The 23,577-nt window shown below is 41.1% G+C and overlaps 4 protein-coding genes and 1 long non-coding RNA gene across 6 annotated transcripts in view; 2 read left to right on the forward strand and 3 right to left on the reverse strand.

Annotated features, from left to right (window-relative positions):
* Window positions 1–480, reverse strand: part of LOC118493143 — a 1,907-nt gene extending 1,427 nt beyond the window's left edge. Inside the window, exon 1 of the long non-coding RNA XR_004895126.1 lies at window positions 3–480. This is a non-coding gene — a long non-coding RNA (uncharacterized LOC118493143). The remainder of the gene's footprint in view (window positions 1–2) is intronic.
* rnf5 (ring finger protein 5) overlaps window positions 1–845 on the reverse strand; it is an 11,826-nt gene extending 10,981 nt beyond the window's left edge. Inside the window, exon 1 of the mRNA XM_031295916.2 lies at window positions 487–845. Within this exon, the coding sequence (XP_031151776.1) occupies window positions 487–698 (212 nt within the window). The 5' untranslated portion in view covers window positions 699–845. The remainder of the gene's footprint in view (window positions 1–486) is intronic.
* Window positions 846–1,561: 716 nt separating this feature from the next.
* utp23 (UTP23 small subunit processome component) lies at window positions 1,562–5,216 on the forward strand. Its single transcript, XM_031295915.2, has 3 exons — window positions 1,562–1,988; window positions 2,075–2,249; window positions 3,719–5,216. The coding sequence occupies exons 1-3, from the start codon at window positions 1,801–1,803 to the stop codon at window positions 4,109–4,111; spliced, it is 756 nt and encodes a 251-aa protein (XP_031151775.1). The 5' UTR covers window positions 1,562–1,800; the 3' UTR covers window positions 4,112–5,216.
* Window positions 5,217–5,618: 402 nt separating this feature from the next.
* Window positions 5,619–16,529, reverse strand: rad21b (RAD21 cohesin complex component b). 2 transcript variants are annotated; one of them, XM_031295912.2, is made up of 14 exons: window positions 16,383–16,529; window positions 14,278–14,467; window positions 13,420–13,549; window positions 11,619–11,718; window positions 10,588–10,694; window positions 10,208–10,417; window positions 9,926–10,048; window positions 9,642–9,770; window positions 8,962–9,185; window positions 8,404–8,560; window positions 7,828–7,973; window positions 7,221–7,403; window positions 7,066–7,149; window positions 5,619–6,398 (listed from the first exon to the last, which is right to left on the reverse strand). In XM_031295912.2, the coding sequence occupies exons 2-14, from the start codon at window positions 14,419–14,421 to the stop codon at window positions 6,207–6,209; spliced, it is 1,929 nt and encodes a 642-aa protein (XP_031151772.1). In that variant the 5' UTR covers window positions 14,422–14,467; window positions 16,383–16,529; the 3' UTR covers window positions 5,619–6,206. The 2 variants fall into 2 exon arrangements, with proteins under 2 accessions (XP_031151772.1, XP_031151774.1); XM_031295914.2 differs by having other exon boundaries at window positions 16,379–16,529.
* Window positions 16,530–19,987: 3,458 nt separating this feature from the next.
* Window positions 19,988–21,140, forward strand: si:ch211-153f2.3. The gene is made up of 2 exons (XM_035991726.1): window positions 19,988–20,585; window positions 20,790–21,140. Exons 1-2 carry the CDS (start codon window positions 20,361–20,363, stop codon window positions 20,910–20,912), a joined length of 348 nt encoding a protein of 115 aa, XP_035847619.1. The 5' UTR covers window positions 19,988–20,360; the 3' UTR covers window positions 20,913–21,140.
* The last annotated feature ends 2,437 nt before the right edge of the window (window positions 21,141–23,577 follow it).

Genomic DNA, 23,577 nt, shown 5'->3' on the forward strand with positions numbered 1-23,577 from the left:
ACAGTGGCATGTTTGGAATGAAAAACTGAGCATGGACCTGATCTCAAAGCTGCTAATGATTACCTGAAAGTAAATGTGTTACAGAAGGTGAGTGACCAATTGTGACCTCTGACCTACATCAAACAATATCATAAGATCTGGCTGAGCCACTTAACTCCTCACAAGATCAGAGCCTTCCTTCGAGACATCAGGACCACAAACACGGTTTACAATGTCCAGCCACACACTTTGTTCATCACCACAGCACTAAGAAACCAACACCATCTTCAGTTCTAAAAAGCCATCTTGGCCGCTGTCATCCCCAACATAATATTAATCATACGGAGACAAACGACTGGTAAAAGCGCGTTTTGGGCGTGATTCAGCCGTGAAATAACTCAAACTGACGGTAAAAGGAGGCCGCACAGACAGCAGAACTACAGAACCGAAACAAAAACATCCACCTCCACACATTGAAACGTCCCCTTCCCCCGCATCGTCTCGTACCAGAACAAGTGGCCGCACATACTGATGACAGCGTCCCTGGCAGTGTCCAAACAAATGTTGCACTCGAAGGTGGCCCGGTCCCGCTCCCGTTCGCCCTCCCCGCTGCCGCCGCCGCCCGGCCCGTCGCGGTCGTTGCTGCTTTCCCCGGCTGGAAATCCACCTCTGCTGGCCGGCCCGCCGTCACTTGAGGACCGGGGATCCGCGGCCGCCATTATATTCACTGTACAAGTGAGTGATTAACGTACCAACCCAACCGGGCCCGACCCGAGCTAACGTTAGCTGTGAGTCAGAGGCGACGACAAGTGTCACCAGCACCAACCGAGCGGAGGATGGGGCTGCTGTCGCTCTACCCGAATTAGGACTTCCGCTTCCGGGGAAAACAGACGAGGGGCGGGGATAATAAACAAAACAAAAAAACACCTATCCCAAATAATGGTAAATAATAATCAGCATAATCATGATAAGCTTACTAATAACAATAATAGTAAAATGTCGATAAATAAATTATCAACAAATATGGGGGAAAAGTTGAAATGTTAGGAATGATAAAACAAATAAATACTCATGGTCAGTAAAAATGGTGACATACTAAATCAAACACTACATAAATGTCAAATCAATTTGTCGTTTTAGTTTTGTTTTATCAACGCGGTTTTGCATGGCTCATCTGTTAAAAATATGTTTTCATTTGTCAATGTTAAAATTGACCATGGACTCGATTACTTGGTCATCTGAAAGTAATAACTTCTCCATATTCGCCAAGGTTACTGAGCATGATCTGAAGTAAACACAACATGAAATATCATGTGCATTATAAGGGCATACATTTTGTGGCAGACCAAAAATGCAGTCTGAAAGATTTGGTATCATGTAATATAATAGGCCATGTAATATGTGACCCATGTCCTCAAATGTAGGCCAATACTAAAATGTATACCTATTTGAAAACCCTAATTTTAGAATAACAATCACCATTGATGAACACCACAAAGAAGATTATATCGTTTTTAAACAGTACATTGCTGTAGAAATCATTACAGCAGACCATAGACAATATGTATGTTTGCTGTGCGCATTTCTCCGGAACCATCGTCGTATAACTTGTTTCCGCACGGAGTCATGAGAAGCGGGACTGCAAGCATGTTGTGTGTACAGTAGAATGTCCATGCTTAAGAATCCGCTGGGGATCATTGTAAATTTGTACGAAAGACATCCATAAAACGAGTCAATGTAACCGGAAGAATCATCTTCAACGGCTATTTGAGCGTAAACGGTTATTCGTAGCCATTCTTCTGACTTCATCTATCAGCCACCATGGGGATCAAGCGACAGAAACAAGCCAAGAAAACCATAAGTTTCTACAAATACAACTTCAGCTTCAGGGAGCCCTTTCAGATCCTCTTCGATGGGACTTTTTGTCAGGCGGCTTTAAAGAACAAGATTCAGATCAAAGAGCAAATGCCCAAATACCTGATGGGAGAGGTGCAGCTGTGCACTACAAAGTGAGTAGATTTACTTAGTTATGTAACGTTACAGGTAAAATGTAAATATCTGATCTAATATCACGCGATTGGCTCTTTATTCGCAGCTGTGCACTGAAAGAACTGGAGACTCTGGGAAAAGAGCTGTACGGAGCCAAAATCATCCTGCAGAGGTTTCAGGTGAGGAGATGTCCACATTTCAAGGACCCTGTCCCGGCTTCAGAATGTCTGCTGTCCATGCTGGGGCAGACAAACCCACACCACTACTTTGTTGCTACACAGGTAAATATAAGGAGATCCTTCACAGATGCACACATCACCCACAGGCTGGAAATTAAATGACAAATAGCAATGTCTTTGTTGTTGGAAATTAAAATCAAGCTTTTTTTTGTATATAAGCCATAGACTCTGCAGCATGTGCTCCATTAATAAAGCATTATTTTAGATTTAGATTCTTATATCTTAGAGCTTGCCAATTAATAGGTGACTAGGAATACAAATATTTACATGCTTGGTGGAATGGATCGGTTCGCAGCCGAGTGTGAAGCGGCTGGGATGAGGATCAGCACCTCTAAATCTGAGGCCATGGTTCTCAGCAGGAAACCGATGGAGTGCCTTCTCCAGGTAGGGAATGAGTCTTTACCCCAAGTGAAGGAGTTCAAGTACCTTGGAGTCTTGTTCGCGAGTGAGGGAACAATGGAGCGGGAGATTGGTCGGAGAATCGGCGCAGCGGGTGCGGTATTACACTCAATTTATCGCACCGTTGTGACGAAAAGAGAGCTGAGCCAGAAGGCAAAGCTCTCAATCTACCGGTCAGTTTTCGTTCCTACCCTCACCTATGGTCATGAAGGCTGGGTCATGACCGAAAGAACGAGATCCAGGGTACAAGCGGCCGAAATGGGTTTCCTCAGGAGGGTGGCTGTCTCCCTTAGAGATAGGGTGAGAAGCTCAGTCATCCGTGAGGAGCTCGGAGTAGAGCCGCTGCTCCTTCGCGTCGAAAGGAGCCAGTTGAGGTGGTTCGGGCATCTGGTAAGGATGCCCCCTGGGCGCCTCCCTAGGGAGGTTTTCCAGGCACGTCCAGCTGGGAGGAGGCCTCGGGGAAGACCCAGGACTAGGTGGAGGGATTATATCTCCAACCTGGCCTGGGAACGCCTCGGGATCCCCCAGTCGGAGCTGGTTAATGTGGCTCGGGAAAGGGAAGTTTGGGGTCCCCTGCTGGAGCTGCTACCCCCGCGAACCGACACCGGATAAGCGGAAGAAGATGGATGGATGGATGGATTGGTGGAATGGGAGGCAAAATGTCAAATTGCGTCAGATTAAAGGGAAAGTATTAATGAACAATAAACTTGATACACCACAATTGGGGGGTCGGGAAACCTGGCTGCAAGCAGTTGCAACTTGCAAGAAAGACAGTTATGGCACAATCTGAGAGGTTTAGACGAGAAATCGCTCTTGTTAAAATGGCACCATAAAAGCATTATTAACAACATTGATCCAAAAAGAATCATTCATTTAGAGATTTGTTTTTCCTTCAGGACTGGCAGAGGCTGCTGCTTGTTATGAGTCTTGTCATGGAAGAGCTCTGGAGCTCCTGAAATGGTGCAAAGCCAATTAGATATCTTCCCATATAATCATTTGCAAGTCTAGGAAGAGAAGTTCCTTAGGACAAACTAAAACTTTGGGAAGTACCTGACATGTATACATTTGGCATCCCCTCAGACAAATTTGGTGTGTCTGTGTGTGTTCTCCAGGACCACACATTAACTGCCGGCCTGAAGAAGATCCCTGGCGTTCCTCTGCTCTACATCATCCTCAACACCATGGTGCTGGACAAGCCCTGCCAGACGTCCCTCGACCACGTGAAGGCCGTCCAGCTGGGAGAGCTGGTCAGCCCGGCCCAGCAGCAGAGTATCTGCAGCCTGAAAGAGGAGCAGGGCATCAGCCAGAAGGATGGTGAGAGGCGGGGAAAGAAGAGGAAGAGGAAACGGAGCAATCCTAACCCTCTCAGCTGTCTGAAGAAGAGGAAAGGCGGGCCAACACCGCCGAAGAAGACGGAGCAGGGGGAGAAGAGGAAAAGAATTAGACGCAAGAAACGAAGGACGGAGGGAGGAGACATGTCTGCTCCTGCGGTTACAAATACATAGTATAGCAGGAAGACAGAGACTTCATTTGATTTGTTTCTTGCATAAATATTATTTGAAGATGTCCATGACCCCCAATTTAAAATAGTTACACTCATTGGTAATTTCTTCTGATGTTACTGCATAGATTAAATAAATGTTTATCACACAAAATTACATTTTAAAATACTGCTCACGGTATTGTTTATTTAGAAAAATGTTGCAACAGTTTCCGTGACTTAGGCTTACAGCTTACGGGCATAGGACTGAAACCGTTGAGAAACATAGCAGTATTTTTGAGTTTGAGAAGATTTGTCTTGGCTTTTATACAAAATAAAAAATATCAGGTTTACAGGCACATAGTTAAAATATGAGATGCACTTAGACATTACATGATATACAGTTTACATGGAAGTGGATATCAAAAACGATGTATTCAGCTTTCTTTGCAGAAGCACAAGAAGAGTGGTCACAATGATTTGGTGGTCTGCTTGTTTTTGCTGTATGCTGTGGCATTTGAGTGTCTGCTAAATTCAACCTGTAGTATTTTCTGGTACAATGAGTTTAGAGTCCAAGCGACAACGTTCATAACATATGTCCATTCAGACTTCACTTGATCGTGTTATCAAGTAATTCTTTACATTAAAATTCAATGTTGCTTTAAAATAAAACAGTTAATTTTCTTAATGTGTATATATATATATCTATATATAAGACATCAATAAATGAATATTGAACAAGTATCTACTTGACTTACACTGTCAGTTATACATTACTGTGTCACCCAGTTGTAACTAAATGACTATCCATATATAAAAGGGACACTGGATAAAGTCTTAATAATAAAGAGCAACACGGTAATACAAATGGTAGTTTCTCGAGCAAATCCACTCTAATAAAATATTTCAGGACAGAGCATGCAAGTATAACAGACTATTGATGTTTATCTCAACTAGAGGTTGGAACTTATGTTCTTTTTATAAGCTGTGTCCCAGTTCCATAGTACATACTAGTTGTATACAGTATGTATTATACTAACCTTTATAGTATAGGTTTTGCAGTTTGTATACAAGAAATCACCGTAAAAAACAAGTGTTGTCTGGCGTTAAACTGCAGCTTTTGAATGCTATTGTCACATAAACTAAACAGACAGCGATGTGTTTGTCCAGAAATGTAATAGTTATTTATTCCTGGAGCAGTTTCACCAGCATCTACAATTAGCGTGAACTTTTTCCCACTTATGAGCATCTTCTTTTATTTCCTTTGAGCATTACGTTGTAGGAGAATAATGTGCAACAACAACACACTCAAAAATTAGATTTTTGGATTAGTATGTAGTATAGATTTGGGACACAACTTCAGTTTTGTGTCAATGATGCAAGCAACGCATTTGCAAAAACGACAACTTGGAGTTTGTAATGCTTAAAGTGCTACACTACAGTTGTATAATGCTTCATTGCTGATCGAGTTTGCAAATCACTATCATAGTAACTGTTTAAATGTACTTGCACACTCTGGATATACAGTAGTGCATGCTTCTTTTGGCCAATGTCTGTATACATGAGAACTTCTTTCCTGCAGTGGTGGGACAGATTAATCTCCAAGTAACATGATTGATTGAGTTATCACTCCTACTGTAAACAAATCTTAAAATAGACTCATTTTAACTTAGGTGCCATGCCAGTGCAACACAACAGGTTGTAGAGGGAAGAAGTGCTTGTCAAAGCTGGTGACATCTGCTTGAAAAAAAACAATGAGATTGAGTTGAAAGCAACTCCAGAAAAAAAGGGAATACACTGTGCTCACTTCATCTTACCTTCTTAATACTAACTTGGCTATAAAGTGAGTCTTAATAATAAAAAGATACAATAAATAATAATAAATAACAAATAAGGAAAGTGCCCATTGTTTGGAGTTGGAAGAAACCTCTTAATAATCCAACCATGTTATTTAGACCTCATTCCTTCCACCGTAGCTTAATAATAAAATATTGCAGACAGAAGATAAAACTCCATATCATACACAAAACAAAGTCAACAAACTCAAATAAATAAATAAAACGTGACAGACACACAGTGTTGTGTGCAGGGTTCCTTTTCCCAATGTAGAGTTGTGTTTTCTAGATGATGTGGAAGCGAGGTCCGGGCGTAGCTATGATGTCGCTGTAAGGCTCTTCCTGGACGAGCTCCACCGCCTGCTGCTTCTTCAGAACCAGGAAACTGTAGAACTTAGCAGCCGCCTGCTTCTTGTTGTTGTTCCTGCACAGATCCAGCAGGCCGACCGACTGGGTGCCTGTTTTGGCCATCACCCTCTGTGGCAAGGTGAGACAGAGGGAGTCAGGAGGGGAGGGCGTCATTCAAAAGAGTATTTTAAAGTCATTCAAGTAGCGCGCTTTGGTACATCTATAAGTTGACTGTAATATTGTTACTCACCTGCTGCTTTCACTTTAAGCAGCAGACGATAGGCTACCTGATACCAGATACAGAAATCCAGCGTCTCCTGCACTCTTTAAGCACAAGTAGAACTACTACTACATGAATAGAAATAACTAATGTTAACCTGTAATGTGTTTTTTGAATTAAATTTCTTTTTGTGTTTTTATTTTTTTAATATAGATGATAAAAAAAATGTATATCTTGTTTGCTAGATTGTTTGTTCTTGTTATGTAATTCCTACTTTTGTTGTCTTGTTGTTTGTAAGCTGTATTCAATATTGTGTCAAAGTTTAAAAAACATACAATATCAGTTTCAGTTCAAATACCAGGAAAAAACACAATTAAGATTTTGTAAAAAATTCAGTCAATAATAAAAAAGTACATAGTCTAGGGTGTTGCAGTTTGTTTATGATTTTAACTTGAGAAATGATTTTTGATGTGACCATTCTGACAAGTAATTAAAAACATAAACTCTAAGTTGTAGCAACAACATATCCTGTTCTTTCGGTTCTTCCAATAACTTGTGAAAACATACTGTACATACCTGGAGGCCGTGGAGCATCTGCTGGGTTCTTTTGTTCCACCTCCTCTCCTCCTGGTCCTGGTCTCCTCCCTGCCCCTCCTCCTCCTGACACAGAAAACACAGTTAGAAACACTAATAAAGGCTATCTATTGTAAAGTCCTATTGTGTAATCTCACCTCTTCATCAGAGTCACCATCGTTCTTCTTCTTGTCCTTGTCACCAAGCAGGTCCAACTCTATCATCTGGCTGATGTTAGTGGGTTCCTCTGGGGGCAGATCCACATTGGCTGTCTCCAGCTGCTGGGACACATCAGAGGCTCCGGACCCCTGCGGCTGTTGTTGCTGGTCCAAAGCTCCCATCTAGAGAAAGAAGCGAGATATCAGATATGGAAAAATCTCATGGGTGTAAAGCCGCCTACACATGATCTGAGGTAAAACCGTGAGGTAGGGCGCAGAGCATATTGCAGGCAGAGAGGCAAAGGGCAGCGCAGGTATATGTCATCATCGCTTCTGGCTTTGGTTGCGCCTTGAAAGGTCAACGGCAACAAGGTCAAAATTGAAATCATTTGAACTTTGAGCGCAGCGCTCAGCTGCAATTTGGAGCGGTGCGCCATGCTAAGGGTAGTGCTTTCTCCAAGTTGTCTTCACCGCCCCTCCCCATGGGAAAATAATGGCACAGCGAGCACAGAGCGGGTTTTACTGCGGATCACGTGTAGGCGGCTTAAGGATGCATCTGCTTCAGTATATACAGCCACTACTACTAATAGGGGACCTCTGTTCTTACAGGCAGGGCTGGTTCTGTGTCCTGGGCTTTGCGTTTGAGGCTAGGTTGGGAGGACGGAGGTGGCATGGCTGACTCGTCCAACGTCGTCCTGCTGCCTTCTACAACTGAAGTCTGCAGAACACTGGCCTCTTCCATGATGGTCTGGTCTGGAAAGGAAAGGAGGACATACTGTGCATGTTAGAAAAACTGTGCATGGACAAACTATTTATTTTGTTGTGCATGGGAACACTGCATGTTTGATTTCATTGATTTGTGGGCATCCACAATCGCACATAATCTAACCCTTTTCCCACTGAATGGATAACTCAAGGTCATACTTTGTGCAAACTGGTCTAGACTGCCACAAATTAACAAAAATATTATATTTCAAACCATCACCACTTTTTCAACCCATACACCTGTACATGAATTTCATACCAAGCCATTAACAACCCAAATTCAAGCACTACAACAACCCCAGCCCATGCCAAAGAATAGAAAAAATGTAATACATGAAAACGAAAATATCCACACTGTTTTTGTTTTGGCATAAACATATAAATGTAAAAAAAAAACAACAAAAAAAACATTTCTTACCCATGATGTCTCTCTGCTGGTGTCCTGCTGTTTCCTCTCTGGGCACCTCAGGGTTCTCCAGATCCTTGAGGAACTCATCCAGACTGTCAGCCTCTCCACCTTTCCTCCTCTTCCTCAGCTCGTCTGGTACCAGTGGTGTCAGACACCTTGTAAACATCTAACGAGAGAAAGCAAAGATGCAGATAGAGAGAACAACCAGTGAGATACACTATTTTAATTCCGCTGCCAAAGACAAGAGCAAACTGCAGTGTATCATTCGCTCTGCGGAGAAGGTGATTGGCTGCAATCTTCCGTCCCTCCAGGACCCTGAGGCGGCCAGGAAAGATTGTGGCTAACCCCTCCCACCCCGGACACAAACTGTTAAACAACTCCACTCTGGTAGGAGGCGTCAGTCCATAAGAACCAAAACCTCACGCCACAAGAACTGTATCTCCCAGTTGATTTGAATAGGAGTGATCTTTCTATCCATTTTATTTCTATGGTGAAAAGCTACTTGGTAAAAACTCTATTCTGATACAATTATCCCTGAATAACTGTGCATCTGAAACATTCTGTTACCTTCAGCAGCCTAGCATTCCAGAGAGGCTGAGCAGGGAGAGAGAAAAGCTTCTCGACTCCTCCCGTCTCCTTCCACATCATCAGCTTCTTGGTGGGCGGTGCCAGGTCCAGGGTGGTGACAATGTCAGAGTAATCAGACAGCTGTGCACGGATGGTTTTACTGTCCAACTCCTTCACGCTGTCCACAATCAGCTTCCTCTTACGCTTCGCCTTGGTCTCCTTCACTGCACAGTCCATAGGGAGACAGAGATAAATGAGCTCAGTGAACCAAAATAGCTCTGATATTTGGAGCAAAAACGCCATTTCTATATAAACACATTGTTCCTGCGTAGACAAAAACTGTAATTCTGTAATTGTACACTTCAATTTTTATTTGTAGATATTGCTGGTCTGGTGTGCTCATGGATTATCATTGATTGATTGATTTCTACTCAGAACTTATCAAGACACTTTAATCACCAATTTGTCGTCGTTAGCGTTTTCTTTCTGCTGCTAGTCTAGGATTTTTGTATCCCTATGCCACCCATGCAATCTGTGTTCAATATGTGATATTGTTCATGGAAAGGGAAGGACATCTATTAAAAAATGAACTGGAACTGTATGGGAAATTCAGACTGAAGCACACAAATAGAAATGACAGGGATCAAGAAATGTTGTCTCTTAAAAGCAGCTGCATTTACCTGTGATGTCAATCGGCTCCAGGGCAAAGGTTTCTTCCTCGTTGTGAACCAGGGTGGTCTGTTCTGTCTGGTCTGCCATGGCTGGTAGGGGCTCTGTTGGGCCTGAGTCTGGACTATCTGGGGCGCCCGCTAACAACACACAATCACACCATGTTGGATATACATTGTGTAGGTAGGTATTATGTAGGTAACTGTATTATCATTTCAACTGTATATAACCAAAGCTATTGCAACACAATATTGCTTTTTAAGGATCTACTGCTGAGGTTATTTGTGGAACTGACCTGAGAGAGCATCAAAGTCGTCGTCATCATCTCCATGGTCCTGAGGCATCATCACACTCTCTGCGATGGCTGGGGGGTCGTCAAAGATGCCGCCTCCATCCTCGTTACTCAGCAGCTTGTCCACTACACAGAGGGATGAGGTCATTCAATTATTACAATCAAGATAATTCATTTTGATTAACAGTCCATCTAAATGCTACAATTTCAAATAGACATGTTGAAGCTATCAGCATTCGTCATTACAAATGGCTTACATCAGTGCCTATATTGACATGATCCTACCCAGCATGCCTCCCTCGTTGTTCTCCATGGGGTTGTCTCCGAAGTCATCCTTGTACTGGTCATCGTACTCTAGATGGTTGGATTTGTCAGCCATCGCGTTAGCTCCACCCTCAGCCTCCAGCAGCAGGTTGGAAGCTGACACTCCCATGATGTCCACCTCGAACGCACTCTCCTCCCGCATCATCTCCCGGTCGTCCATACCAAAGTCAGCTGCACAACAGAAATGTGTCAGTGTCAGTGTCTTTACAGTATATAGTGAGGAATGTGGGCCAGTGGAGGAAGCTACACTGTTAACTAACAATGAAAAGTACATTAAGTGTTCAAAAATGTGACTCTCAAGCATAACATTACTGTAAAATGTTCAGAGGAAAGATGCCTACCGAAGTCATTGTCCTGCAGCAGGTTGAGGTTGCCCACCTCCTCTCGCATGGTGATCTCCTCCACTCTGCTCTGGTTCAAGTTGAACTGCTGAGCAACGTCAATATCACTGTACAAAACAAACCACAGTCAATTCAATGTTTATCTTGTATTCACAGCACTTTTCTACAAATAATTTGTTTTCACGTGCAGTGGAAAAAGAGGAAATGTGCTGCTAAAATATATCCGCACTTCAATGCTCATTTAGTGTCTTCTAGCAGTTATTTTGTGATGAAGTGCTTGTCAGCTCACCTGTTTTGTCTCTTTTAACATTTGTGTGTTAGTAGTGATTACCTACATTTCCCAGAATATAGAAATATGTTATATGTGCAGGTGGAGAGCAAGAGCAAGAGCCATCATAACAATTACACCAATTGAAAGAAAAATCATGCATGGTTATACATTATTTATAAATAATCCATTTTACAAGCAGAAATTTACTAGAAAGACAATTAAAATTGATGTTTACCCAGCATCTCTCTACTGCCTCTCTGTTCCTCTCTCCAAACACTTTTCCACCTCCCCCAGTCACCCTGACTCTCACACCCAGCCACTCCTCCCTGCCCTGTGGTAACCCCTTTGAGCCATTCCCATCATCTGACCTTCCACGCCCACCTGCTCATCTGTTTCCACTTTCCCTCATCAGCCCTGCAGAACATATACCAGCCACTTCCCCCCCCCCAGTCAGTTACCAGATTGTCAATGTTGCCTTGTGCATTGTGTTTGAGCCACCTGTACCTGAATCCTCTACCCTGCTCCTAACTGGAATTTGTATTTGTCTGGCCATCTTCGGTTTGGACTTTTCTACCCGTGCCAGTAAGCTCATGTCCCTCTATTTTGTCATTGAATCCCTGAACTGTTTCTGTCAGAAACATTGCTGTTTGTTTTGACTGTGTTTTGCACAGTTCAATTTAGTTTCTATTATAGCTTTTAGTTTCTATTATATCTCTAACTACTGCTCTCTCTGGAAGAGGTAGACTGACAGAGGACTCACTCTAGGTCTGGTAGTGGCTGGTCAAAATCATGGAACTCCTCAGGAAGCGTGATAGCGTTGTAGGCTGCTTCTCTGTTCTCCTCTGGAAGATCCACCACACCTGAAACACCACAATGCAGGAAGAGAGTGTATGTACACAAGCAGTTTTAAGAACAATCCTAAAATTGGTGCTAAAGTACCGAAAAACCAAGAACAGCTGGACACATTGGTGAAAACCATTTTAACAAATTTAATTATAATAAATAATGACATAACTTAATATCTGAATACATTTGGTATATGATTTTTGCTTATATAGACAGAAGGTGAAGGAATGTGTATTTGTACTGTATGTACAGTATAGGTATTGCATGTAGGCGTGCATACAGTGTGTTCTTTTTGTTTCTTTAAGAGTCAACATGTATCAGAACTTGCTGCATGCTCTCATTTTAGAGGTAAATATGTGTAAACTCTGTACACTGTCATAATTATACTTTAGAATATATTTAATAATTTTGGGATGTGAGGGGGCGGCCTCTAGCTCACCCATTAAGAGCGTGCGCCCCATGTAGGCTGAGTCCTCTGCAGTGGCCCGGGTTCGAGTCCAACCTGCAGTCCTTTGCTGCGTGTCATCCCCCATCTCTCTCCCACATTTCCTGTCTATCCTCTGTCACTTTCAAATAAAGGGAAAATCCCCAAAAAATAATCTTTAAAAAAATAAATAATTAATAAATAAATAATAAATGTGCATGCATTTGTGTAGATACATACTGTATATTCCATTAAAGGTCCCATGACATGGTGCACTTTGGATGCTTTTATATATACCTTAGTGGTCCCCTAATACTGTATCTGAAGTCTCTTTCCCAAAATTCAGCCTTGGTGCAGAATTACAGCCACTAGAGCCAGTCCCACAATGAGTATGTGCCATTTCTGTGTCTGTAGCTATTGAGGAGGAGAGAGGGGGGGCAAGGTGGAGGGTGGGGGTGTGGCCTTGACCAACTGCCACTTTGCTCGTTTGAAAGCCATGATGTCTCTCTCTCATGGGCAGGCCAAATTCTCTGGGCGGGCAAAGCAGAGGAAGGGGAGGTAACCTTCCTCCTTATGAGCTCCTAAGGAGCAAGATTCCAGATCGGCCCATCTGAGCTTTCATTTTCTCAAAAGGCAGAGCAGGATACCCAGGGCTCAGTTTATACCTATCGCCATTTCTAGCCACTGGGGCACCATAGGCAGGCTGGGGGAACTCATATTAATGTTAAAACACCTCATAAAGTGAAATGTTCATGCCATGGGACCTTTAAAGTTACTACAAGGGACTTTGATTTTGATTTTGGCGGTCCCTGTGGACAAAAGCGTTTACAATTCTTGAGCACTACCACCTTGTGTCGTAAATATCTGCAGACTCCAACGATGGCGAAGCTCTGCTCCTGGCCAGAAAATAGCAAATATTCTTTCTGATGGACTTGTTTGCTTATGAAGGTCATATAGAGACATCAGTATTAAATTGAGACTGTTTCATAACCAGTTAAAAACTCTTAGAGCTTGCGCCCCATGTACAAAGTCTCAGTCCTTGTCACAGCGGCTGCAGGTTCAACTCCGACCTGCAGCCCTTTGCTGCATGTCATTCCCCCTCTCTCTCCCCTTTCATATCTAAGCTGTCCTCTCAAAAATGCCAAAAAATCATCTTTAAAAAAAAATATACCTTTCTCAAGGCTTCAATCTCTGACTGACACTGTATGTCATATGGACCACTGGAGGAAAGCATAGAATCAGTCACTGCTGATGGTTTTATTTGACTCATAAGTTACATTTTGCCCCCAACCTGGTCTAAACGCCATCTTGATTTTGATGAAGGCCTCGTTACAGTCTGCCAGCAGGTACTTGGCCTTCCTGTGGTAGATCCTTACCACCCCCAGCAGCAGATGCCCTGATGTCCGTAAAGCCATTTTCACCTATAAAAAGGTATGTGCATAAATGATCAGTGACGATACCGTAATATAAATCTGCATTTTATAAAAAATGTTAATAGTCCAAACTGCCACAAACATTGCATAGTGTCTGTCTTACAACAGTACAGAGATACAACTCTGCTATTGATACTACATCTCAACTAAGGGTTATTTAAATTCATTCAATCAAATAATCACATGTTCCAAAGGCCCTAAATTATGAGTAAAAAATCAAGTCTAACAAGCAGGGACAAAACTCAAAATACTAAATTTGGAATGATATAAAATTAAAGTAAACAAATGTCAGTAATGTTTTGCATTTGAGACAATACAACCAACTGTTAGCTATAGTTTTTTTGTTAGACCAAATCAATGAATGTTTCAGCACTAGATGATACAAGGAGCCTTGATGGACATAAAAAGACAGTTAAGACATATCAATGATAAAAGTTTGATAATACATCAGACATTGTGAGATGGGACTTGCAGTAAATGTTTGAAATGCATGATCAATTTTGTAATATATTAACTAATATCAAAAGCTGTCTGTTTTATAGCTTAACTTTTTGACCCAAATCATAGTGTTAAGCCTAAAATACCAATCGGGTCCCAAAAATACATAAAACAGAACCTTTGTAATTATAGGATGACTGGTTGTAGATCAACACATGATAACAAAAAGGACAATTAAAACCATCAGCTCTGTGAAAGTGAAGACCCTGAGAAATTACCTTGGGTGAGATGATGCTCTCCACGCTGCTCTCCAGATTGCATTCAAATACATGTGCCTTGGTCAGCTTCTTGTCCCAGTGGGCCGCCAGCCAGATTTTGGCCAGCGGCCCACGTTTGCTGAGAACAAAGTGGGCATAAAACATTGTTTCGGTGCCTTCTCACCACAAGGGAAAGGGGAAAGGGGGAGGCCTGGAGAGAGGAAATAACACAAAGACAGAACATATTGTAGGCTATATGATTGAAATCACAACACTAAATAGGTAAACAAACTATGACAGTTGAAAGGACACATTCATTGTGTGGTCTAAGTGTTTGCAAGCAGACTCTTCAAAGATGCAGACATGGTTGTCTTGCTAAATGGGAGTAGTGACAGCAGTTAACAGAAGGATGCAAGCTGATTAATTAAGACATTTCTACATCATAGTTATTGAGGCCATGAACTCATTAGGAAAATGTTGATTGATTTATTGAGTTATCAAGGCAGAGGTAGGGTCATTTCCCCATAACCTACTATAGAAACTGACTACTTCTTGGAGCCAGTGGAGTCGCCCCCTGCTGGAAATGAGATATAATGCAGGTTTAATGCAATTCTGCATTGGCTTCACTTTACTGGCTTGGAACTTGCTGCTTGGGGGAGACTGGGTGAGCTGAGCATACATTACCTCAGCACTGCCCCACTCTGCTCTACACTATCTATACACCAGTCAGTGCAAAGCAATAATAGATAATATTAAACAACAAACAACTAATAAATGATGTATTATTATAGAGCACATATCAATGTATCAAATCATAATCCAATAATGTGTATTCTAAAACGGGCCGTTCTGCATAATAAGTATTTACGTTCAGTACTTTTAAGTAGGCTATATTTTAATAATAATACTTGTATAATACATTTTGAATGCAGGACATTTTTTTTTATTAATTGTAGTATTTCTATTTCTTAGAAAAATGTATCAGCCTAAAAATAAATATATTCTCTTGCTATGCTGTTTATCTTACTTAGATTTTATAAGGCCAATCATTTTTGAGTGAATCTAAATCAAGTGACTGCAAACCTTTTATTGCTACTTCAACAACTTAAATGGAGCTGGTTTAAATAAAACATTTCAAAACAGCAACCAAAAACAACCAAAAACAACCAAACGGGAACGTTGTGTGGAGGTACAGTGCAACCACAGGAGAACCATGAGGGAACGTTCCCTAAACGTTAGTTTTTGGTGTGGTTCGAACTAACCTTTAGAGAACTATAAACTAACGTTCCCTTACGTTCCCTAAACGTTCTGTTAGTGGGGGTATTGCTACTTTACTTCAGTAAAAGATCTGACTTCTTTCACCACTGGAAATTGTCTTATGATACATTTTTTTTTCTATATTTTCTATAGTTGTCATTTTAAAGCTTTACAGTTCTTTCTTACCCTTGAAACTGGTAGTTTAAAAAGCAGAGTAATTAAGTCAGTAAGTAATCGAGTAAAAGGAGTAGCCTAACAAGCTGGAGATGAGATTGATTTACGTATTTTTGCCTAACTATATAATTTTGAATGGACATTTACTTGTAACAGAGTATTTCTAAACTGGTATTACCAGTTTTAGTACAAGATCTGAACAGTCTTCTGATGCTTATCAATTAAAATGTTACTGTTCGATTTTAACGTGGATGTGGTAAGCCTATGTCTGCCAGGTTGGTATCTAGCCATACCGGACACAACACCGGCAGCATTATAAGTAGTAACATGGTAATATGTAACGTCCATGGATGTAACGTACCTGTAACTGCCAACGTTACACCAAACGTTAGATATTAGACTGTTATCACTGTAAACAAAATGAGTCAGCAACGTTAACGTTACACAGGTAGGCTACGCGTCCAGCATTTTGGGGTCAAAAAACAGACAGACATGCATTTTTATTCGTTAATGTCTTTAAAATGAGGCGACAGTTGCATTTAACCGCATTAACCGGTAACGCTCTCCCCTGTGTCACAACAGGTGATGATGCAGACAAGCTAGCCGTTAAAACCTTAGCACCCCAGAGCCAGCGTGTCTTTGTTAAAACCGATAATTAATAGAAATCACATCAAACGTAAGCCTAAATTACTCACCGGATAGCCGTTGTGTGCTTATCTTGTTTTGCCGGCCGTGGTGGTGCTGCTGCGGGTGGTGGTGGTGGTGGCTGTTTTTCCACCCCTCCTCCGACTAAAACAAACAAGATGGCGCCCTCTCTCCCCCTGACAGGACTGGACTTTTAAAAAAAAAAACTCTGCAAGATACAGAGTGGTGCTGATGAGAGAGAGAGAGAGAGAGAGAGAGAGAGAGAGAGAGAGAGAGAGAGAGAGAGAGAGAGAGAGAGAGATTTTTTGGACTTCAGGAGCTCTCTTGTTAGACAGGTTACAACTTTATCATTCTTATTAGTACATGGTGACGCCATGTAAATCCCAGCATGTGATAGCTTTGCACAACTCCAATATGAGAAGGTTTAATTAGCCATAAAACACCTGTGAGTATGCAGTACTTTTTATCATTTGATCACGTTTTGTATGCAAAATCAACATAGGCCTAACTGTTGGCTTTAGCTGTTAAATAAATGTGAGATATGAAGTAGCCTACAATATTTAACTGAATTGTAGTGAAGTAGAAGTATAATGTAGCAGAAAATGCAAAATCAGCGTACATACAAGTACCTAAATAATTGTACTAAAGTAAATGTAGTTACTTTTTACCACTGATATTCATATAATTTACTTCTTAGACAAAGGTATAGCAATATTACCACAATAGGCCTACTAAAATCCTACTCCTACCAAATTATTACTAAAGTAGGCCAACTTAAAGTACCAATGCAGAATGATCCTTTTCAGAGTGTTAGGCTACATTACATACAGCAGCTTATTTTAATGTAGTAGCATGGAGCGAATTGTAAGCTAACCATTTGCCTACTGTTCGATGAATGGATCATATCTGAACTGAATTTCAACTGAGCACATGTTTTGTATTTAAATTATGAATCTCCTAAGTAACCAACTAGCTATCAAATTAATATAGCAAACATCTATTAAACGTTCTTTTAGTTGTCAGCTTTGTCTTTACTTGCACTTTCATTTACCTCTGTTTCAAATCTTAGTTCTAATTTTGCTTAACTTTGTATAAAGGTTCTATGCAAATATTGTTTGGCCTGAACAACTCTACTCCTAAAGCTACTTTAACGGATCAGGAGCTCAGAATGGAGAACAGTAGTTTGCTCATGTGACACAGAACCAGCTCAGCTGACCGATGTCTGAACACTGCAGTCCCTTAGGCTGCTGGAGCATATCACAGAAACAGGAAAAGTGCTACACCTTGAAGATGAGCCTAAACTGCTTTCTACCTTCCAGTTTCAGCTGATCCTGTTCTATGCAGCGGTGTTCAGGCCAAAAAGACAAATTGGAGTGCATTAGAAAGGCAGCCGTGTAGCTCCACTCTGAATTGCTTTCCCTGCATGTCCTATTTTCTTTTGATGACGTTCAAAATGCACCAGCATTTCTTCATGGTTTCACTTTCAAGTTTCTTCAGTTCTCTGGCTCGCGACTGCCCAATAGTCCATTTAAACAATGATGCATTTTACATCAACTTGATCTTTCAGTTAGTCTTCCCCAGTAAACTAGCTTATGCTGTTAAATAAAATAGTCAATTTAAATTTCAATAAAAAAATAAGTAAAGAAAATAGTCAATTTGGTTGAATGTCGGTACAAGTTAACAGTAGACATGAACAAACCACCAAAAACACACGTTACATGTTAAAAAGCACTTTTGTGACTTTCTTCTGAAAGTACCACCAGGAGGCAGCAAAGTTAGCTGAAAGGTCTCACGCGACTCAGATAATACACATGATCCCATCAGCACTGAATTTAGATGAGTCATATGAAATGTTAGGTGTAAAACGTTGAAGTGGAGGCTCTTCAGTGGGGAGAAAAATCACCAGACTGTGGTGGATAAAAATCCATAACAATCACTATTCAAGGTAGTGACTTCACTTTTAATTGGATGGATTTCTTCTCAAGGCAATAACGGTTCCCTGAGTTTGACTAACCATAGTGCATTATATTCCATTTGTGTAATTACAACAATTTCATTTAAACAGGGGAGCTGAAGCCTGCAGTCCATAACTACAATTTATTTTCCATCAAACATCCCTAGAATCTTAACTTTGTGCTTCCTCAAATGAAAATAGACATGCTTTTTTTGTAAGATACCTTCAGGTTCAGCCTGTACTTTATAATCCTAATATTGTTTTACTTGAGTCACATAGCTTGGACTTGAGGCAGACTTGATGAATAAATCTGAAAGATCTGATGACATCACTTGACAAAATCAAAAAATACTTGCAACTTAATTTTAACACCAATGACTTGATATTCAACTTGGACTTTAGCCTTCTAACCTTCAATGACTTGGTATCTTCTGCCCCAAGCCCAAATATAAAAAAAATCATGTTATACAAATACAGTATTGCATCGGGTTTTCTCCATTTTAAGGGCACCCAATAGTGTACTTTACGTTTTCTTGCACATTGAGCCACCGTATAGGCTTTATCATGTTTTATCTAATATATAGGAGAATTCAAGAGGGCAGTCTTCACTTTTTCACTCAAAACAATGTACTCAAACAATTTTTGCCTCTGACCATAATATACTGTAGTAATGCAGGGGTATCTTAAAGTCAAATAAGACCACCTATCCCACAACCTGAGGCTTAGTCTGTGTATTTGGCAGCTTTTTTGTCTCTATCATTGTTACATATGTGACTTGCTTCCTGACCTTCAAGACTGACGGCCCAATCCCTCCCACCTCTTCTCATGCTCCACAGACCTCACAAATGGAGTCATAGCTCACATCTCTTATGAGCTCTGACAAGTGCTCTGTCTCTCTAACATGCTTGTCCATCCATCTTTACAGATTACATTATGACAGAATTGCAAATCAAAGCCATTTATTTAATGGTCAACGGTGGACAGAGTTTCTTGATAAGGTGTTGGACAGCACAAGGTATCAAGTCTTTCTCAGAAACACACTAACCTACACACCACTTCTCTTTTTTCCTAAGACATAGCACTTTAAAAGAGCAAAACGTTTCTCAACGTAAACAATTTCCTTGGGGAAAGAAGCATTGACTGAGTGTGATGTCCCCTTTGAATTTGCCCTCTCACTCTTCACAGCCAGGACCCATAAGTCAGGCAGGAAAATACACTAGACCCCTGTCTCATCTCTGTACAGAAGTCAGGGAAAGAGCTGCTCACAGCTGCCAAAAACCATCCCACAAACCCCACAGGGGAATGGAATTAACTTGGGCACAAAGGGCCTGGTTATATTTCACCGTAGGATGGCCTTTGTGCCTTTGAATCGGCGAACACAGAGGCTGTGTCTCCTTCCTCGTCCAACCTGTCCATCTCTAAGCTGACAAACAGGTCTTATTTTTTGGGAACTAAAAACGTTTTGGGCACACACACACACACACACACACACACACACACACACACACACATACACACCCCCATCTACACTTGTGCACTTTGTCCAAATGAGAGCTCACTCACAACACATTTCTCACACTAGAATTGTATGGGGGTGGGATTGACTAAGAAAAAAAAGAGAGAGGGGGAGGGTGTGGTGGTGATGGTGGTGGTGGTTAGGGGGGTCTTTTCAGTTCTTTTAGGAGGCAACAATAGTCTTTGTCCGAGATCTTCCACCATTCTTATTAGGGTTACCGAAAGGAGGAGGGGATGGGGCATGCAGGCAGAGGGTAGTTTCTCCATAGTAACAATGACAAAACAAGCCAGTTTAACACCAGGCAGGCAAAAGGGATGATTGCAGCTGCTGAACAGAAGCACACAGACTTGTGCCGGGTGCTGTTCACAGGGATAGGAGGAAGACCAGTTCAGAGAGGTGGAGATCTAGTGGATTGCAAAGAAAAGAAAAGAGAAGAAAGAAGATTACCAGAGTTTTATGAGAAAGTGTATATCAGGCTGTCAAAGAACGTGCAGGGAGGCAACACGTGAGAGGGCACACACATACAGTACCTGCCCTACACATTAATACCCTCCCAGCATGGACCGGGACAGTCAAAGCGAGGATACTTTGTCCACTATTGTTCTGGAGAACATTAAAAACAAACTGATTCATGCCTTCAGGGCGACAGGAGAGTCTAGAGAAAACCCTCAAGACTCTGGTTCCACTGTCAGACCAGTCAGCATCGGTAGGAGTTACCAAGCCAATGAAGAGCTGCGGAGGGCGCAGATAGATGGAGCGATAACCTGGCTGAGGTCTGAACTGGTAAGTTGACTGACAGATTTGGCATTTTGTGCCTTTTCCAGTTTGCAACAGTTGTCATGTCCAGAAATGTCTGATTTATCTGTTGTTGTCAGTTCATTAATGTAGAAAATGTGGAAGGAAAGGACACCTTTGTGTCGCTGCATCTAAGTGTAAACATTATAGCTTCAAACATGCTGATCAAGTTCTTCCATTGTTGTCATGCAGCTGGAGATGCGCTCACAGGACCTCCAGCTGGCTCAGACACTGCTGGGGCTCAACACAGAGATCCAAAGACTGAGGAGGGAGAGTTTCGGAGGTGTGGAAGTAGAGGGGGATGATCAGCAGTAACCGGCGCCAGTAGATAGCCCCTTCTCTGGGCAAAGACTTGTGACTAGAGTGGCAGAATGCCTTTACTGGAACCCATGGCGGACAAGGAAATGGCCCTGTTGCAAGTTGCAACAGAACAGAAGAGATTAAAAGCATTTTCTTGTGATAATGGCTCATTGTAATAAAATGTGTCATGGTAAAAAAAATAGAAACCTGTTGCATGTAAAGTAAGCCGGGTAGAGAAAAAAAGAAAAGACATAATCTGCTTTCTTTTGTGTGATGCTGACATTGTTTTTTGTTGTTTTTTTTTTTGTTTTGTTTTTTGCAGTTCTGCAGAGTTGTACTAAAGAAACCTGTTTTGTTTCTTTGCTATAGGTCAAGAAACAATGCATTATGAATGTAAAAATAAAATAGAAAATCACTTTTCACAATTTTATGTTGACATATTTTGTGATTTGACAAAAAATAAAATGCGACCATCAGTGATTTTATATCTTTATTGTGTATTTATTGGCACACTGTGGTACCTGTTTGAAATACTACTAGAAGTTCAGGTATGGTTGTTAAATACATCTGTCTCATTCCCAAACAATTATAGTTTATTCAATTCAAAAATATTTCTATACACAATTGACCACAGTAAGTTTGTTCACTGTACTAACTTAGATGTCCTAATAATACTTTGTCAATGAGATATTTAAGAATACATGGAACAATGTCATACTGTCACCAGAATGTGCATAATAAAGATGCAATGAACTCCAGGCTGTCCTGCTGCTGCATTGAATCCATTCGGCTTGCAGTTAGTAATTAAAGGTCAGTGAGCTTCCAACACACACACACACACACACACACACACACACACACACACACACACACACACACACACACGGAAATGTAAAACATTTGTCCAGAATCTGAAACACAATGCTACACAAAGACAACAATGATTGCCTTTAGGTCAACGTTTAATACAGGACATATATCCTCTGTCACACAATTTATATAGCCTGCTAACTTAAAGGAATAGTTTGACATTTTAGAAACACCTTTTCACTATCTTGTTTAGAGTTAGAACAGAAGATTGATACCTCATGTCTATCTGTAAAATATGAAGCTATAGTCACCAGTCGCTTAGCTTAGCATAGCTTAGCATAAAAACGGAAACAGCTAGTCTGGCTCTGTCCCAAGTCAACAAAATCCACCTACCAGCACCTCTTAAACTCACCAGTTAACATGTTGTATTCTCGTTTGTTTGATCTGTACAAAAAATGAAGTTAACATTCGGACAGAGTCAAGCTAGCTGTTTCTTCTGTTTCCAGTCTTTATGCTAAGCAAAGCTATCCAAATGCTGGATGCAGCTTACTCTTGGCAAGAAAGTGAATAAGTGTATTTCCAAAAATGTCTTACAGTTCATAGCAGTTTGTCAGAAATGCTTGTGTTTTAATTTACATTATTATTTTTCGTTATGAAAATAGAATCAACAAGGATAAATTGTAAGCTAAAGAAGCCATTATTGACATATTTTGTGCAAGGGTTTGAATGAAAATTACTTTACATCAACATAGAAAGACCATTTACATGCTTCCTTTTATTCTCCCTCAATTCCCCTTATCCTCTTGTCTGGCTTCTCTGTAAAAAACAAAAAAAATAATAATACAGAGAGGGAAGTGAATTTATGGTGGGAAATTGCAAATGTATTTATCTTGCTCCACCTTGTCTTTGTTGATTGTCTTAGAGGATATGGAAGGAAGTTGAGGAGAGACTTCAAAAGTTGAATTTCTTCCAATATATTTGGATTTTCAAGGCACAGAACTTCTCCTGCTGAACGACCTCTTTGATAAAACCCTTGAGTAAAGGGATGGAGACGTCTTCAGACAGGAAATGGAAAACCCCACCTCCCCTGAGCCGGAATAGACGCTGCCACTTCCTTGTTCGCTCTCAGAGTCCCAGTAGCTGCCTTCCTCTTCCTCCTCTGATTCCCCCTGGTCTTTTCCATCGTCTTGCTCCTCCTCAGACAACTCCTGCTTGAGCTCCTGGATGCCGGAGTGAAGCTCCATCAGCTGCCGGATCAGAGCTTGATCCTGAGAACGCATCTCCATCTATAAAAAAACATCTGTTTAGTTTTTACTTTTATACATTTTTAGACATATTGATTGCTGGAAAGAGAGGAAAACAGACAAACAGGCCCAAATAGCATATTATGAACTTGAAGGAAATAGTAAAGGAAAGAACTCCTAAAGAAACTGAAACTGAAACTGAACTTCAAGAGTTTCTTGCCTTTTTTTTCTTACTCAAGGGGGTTCATGCTCAGTGTGACACTACAGCCATTTCATTTGAACGTTGCCTTCTTTCAAATGCAAATGCATCTTTCTGCTGTTCCCTTTCTTCTCTTTTTTATGAGAGGTTGTCTAATTGCAGAGCATTGTAAAATAAGATATTCAAAATTCCAACAACTTCAGAGTCCAAGTTTCTCCTCAAGAGTGAGGAATGTCCCAAACAAAAAAACCATCTGGGCTGATCTGCATTTCTTTTCCCTGTTAATTACAGCACCCGGCTGAGACTGGGCTCCGGCTGAAAGATGCTGGTTTTAACGCCTTTGTTGTGCACTTGGAGGACTGAGAGAAGAAACGTGAATTCTTTTTCAAATAATGTGCTGGACACTGTGTGTGTATGTGTGTGGTGT

The sequence above is a fragment of the Sander lucioperca genome, chromosome 14 (assembly GCF_008315115.2).
Source record: "Sander lucioperca isolate FBNREF2018 chromosome 14, SLUC_FBN_1.2, whole genome shotgun sequence".
NCBI lineage: Eukaryota > Metazoa > Chordata > Actinopteri > Perciformes > Percidae > Sander > Sander lucioperca.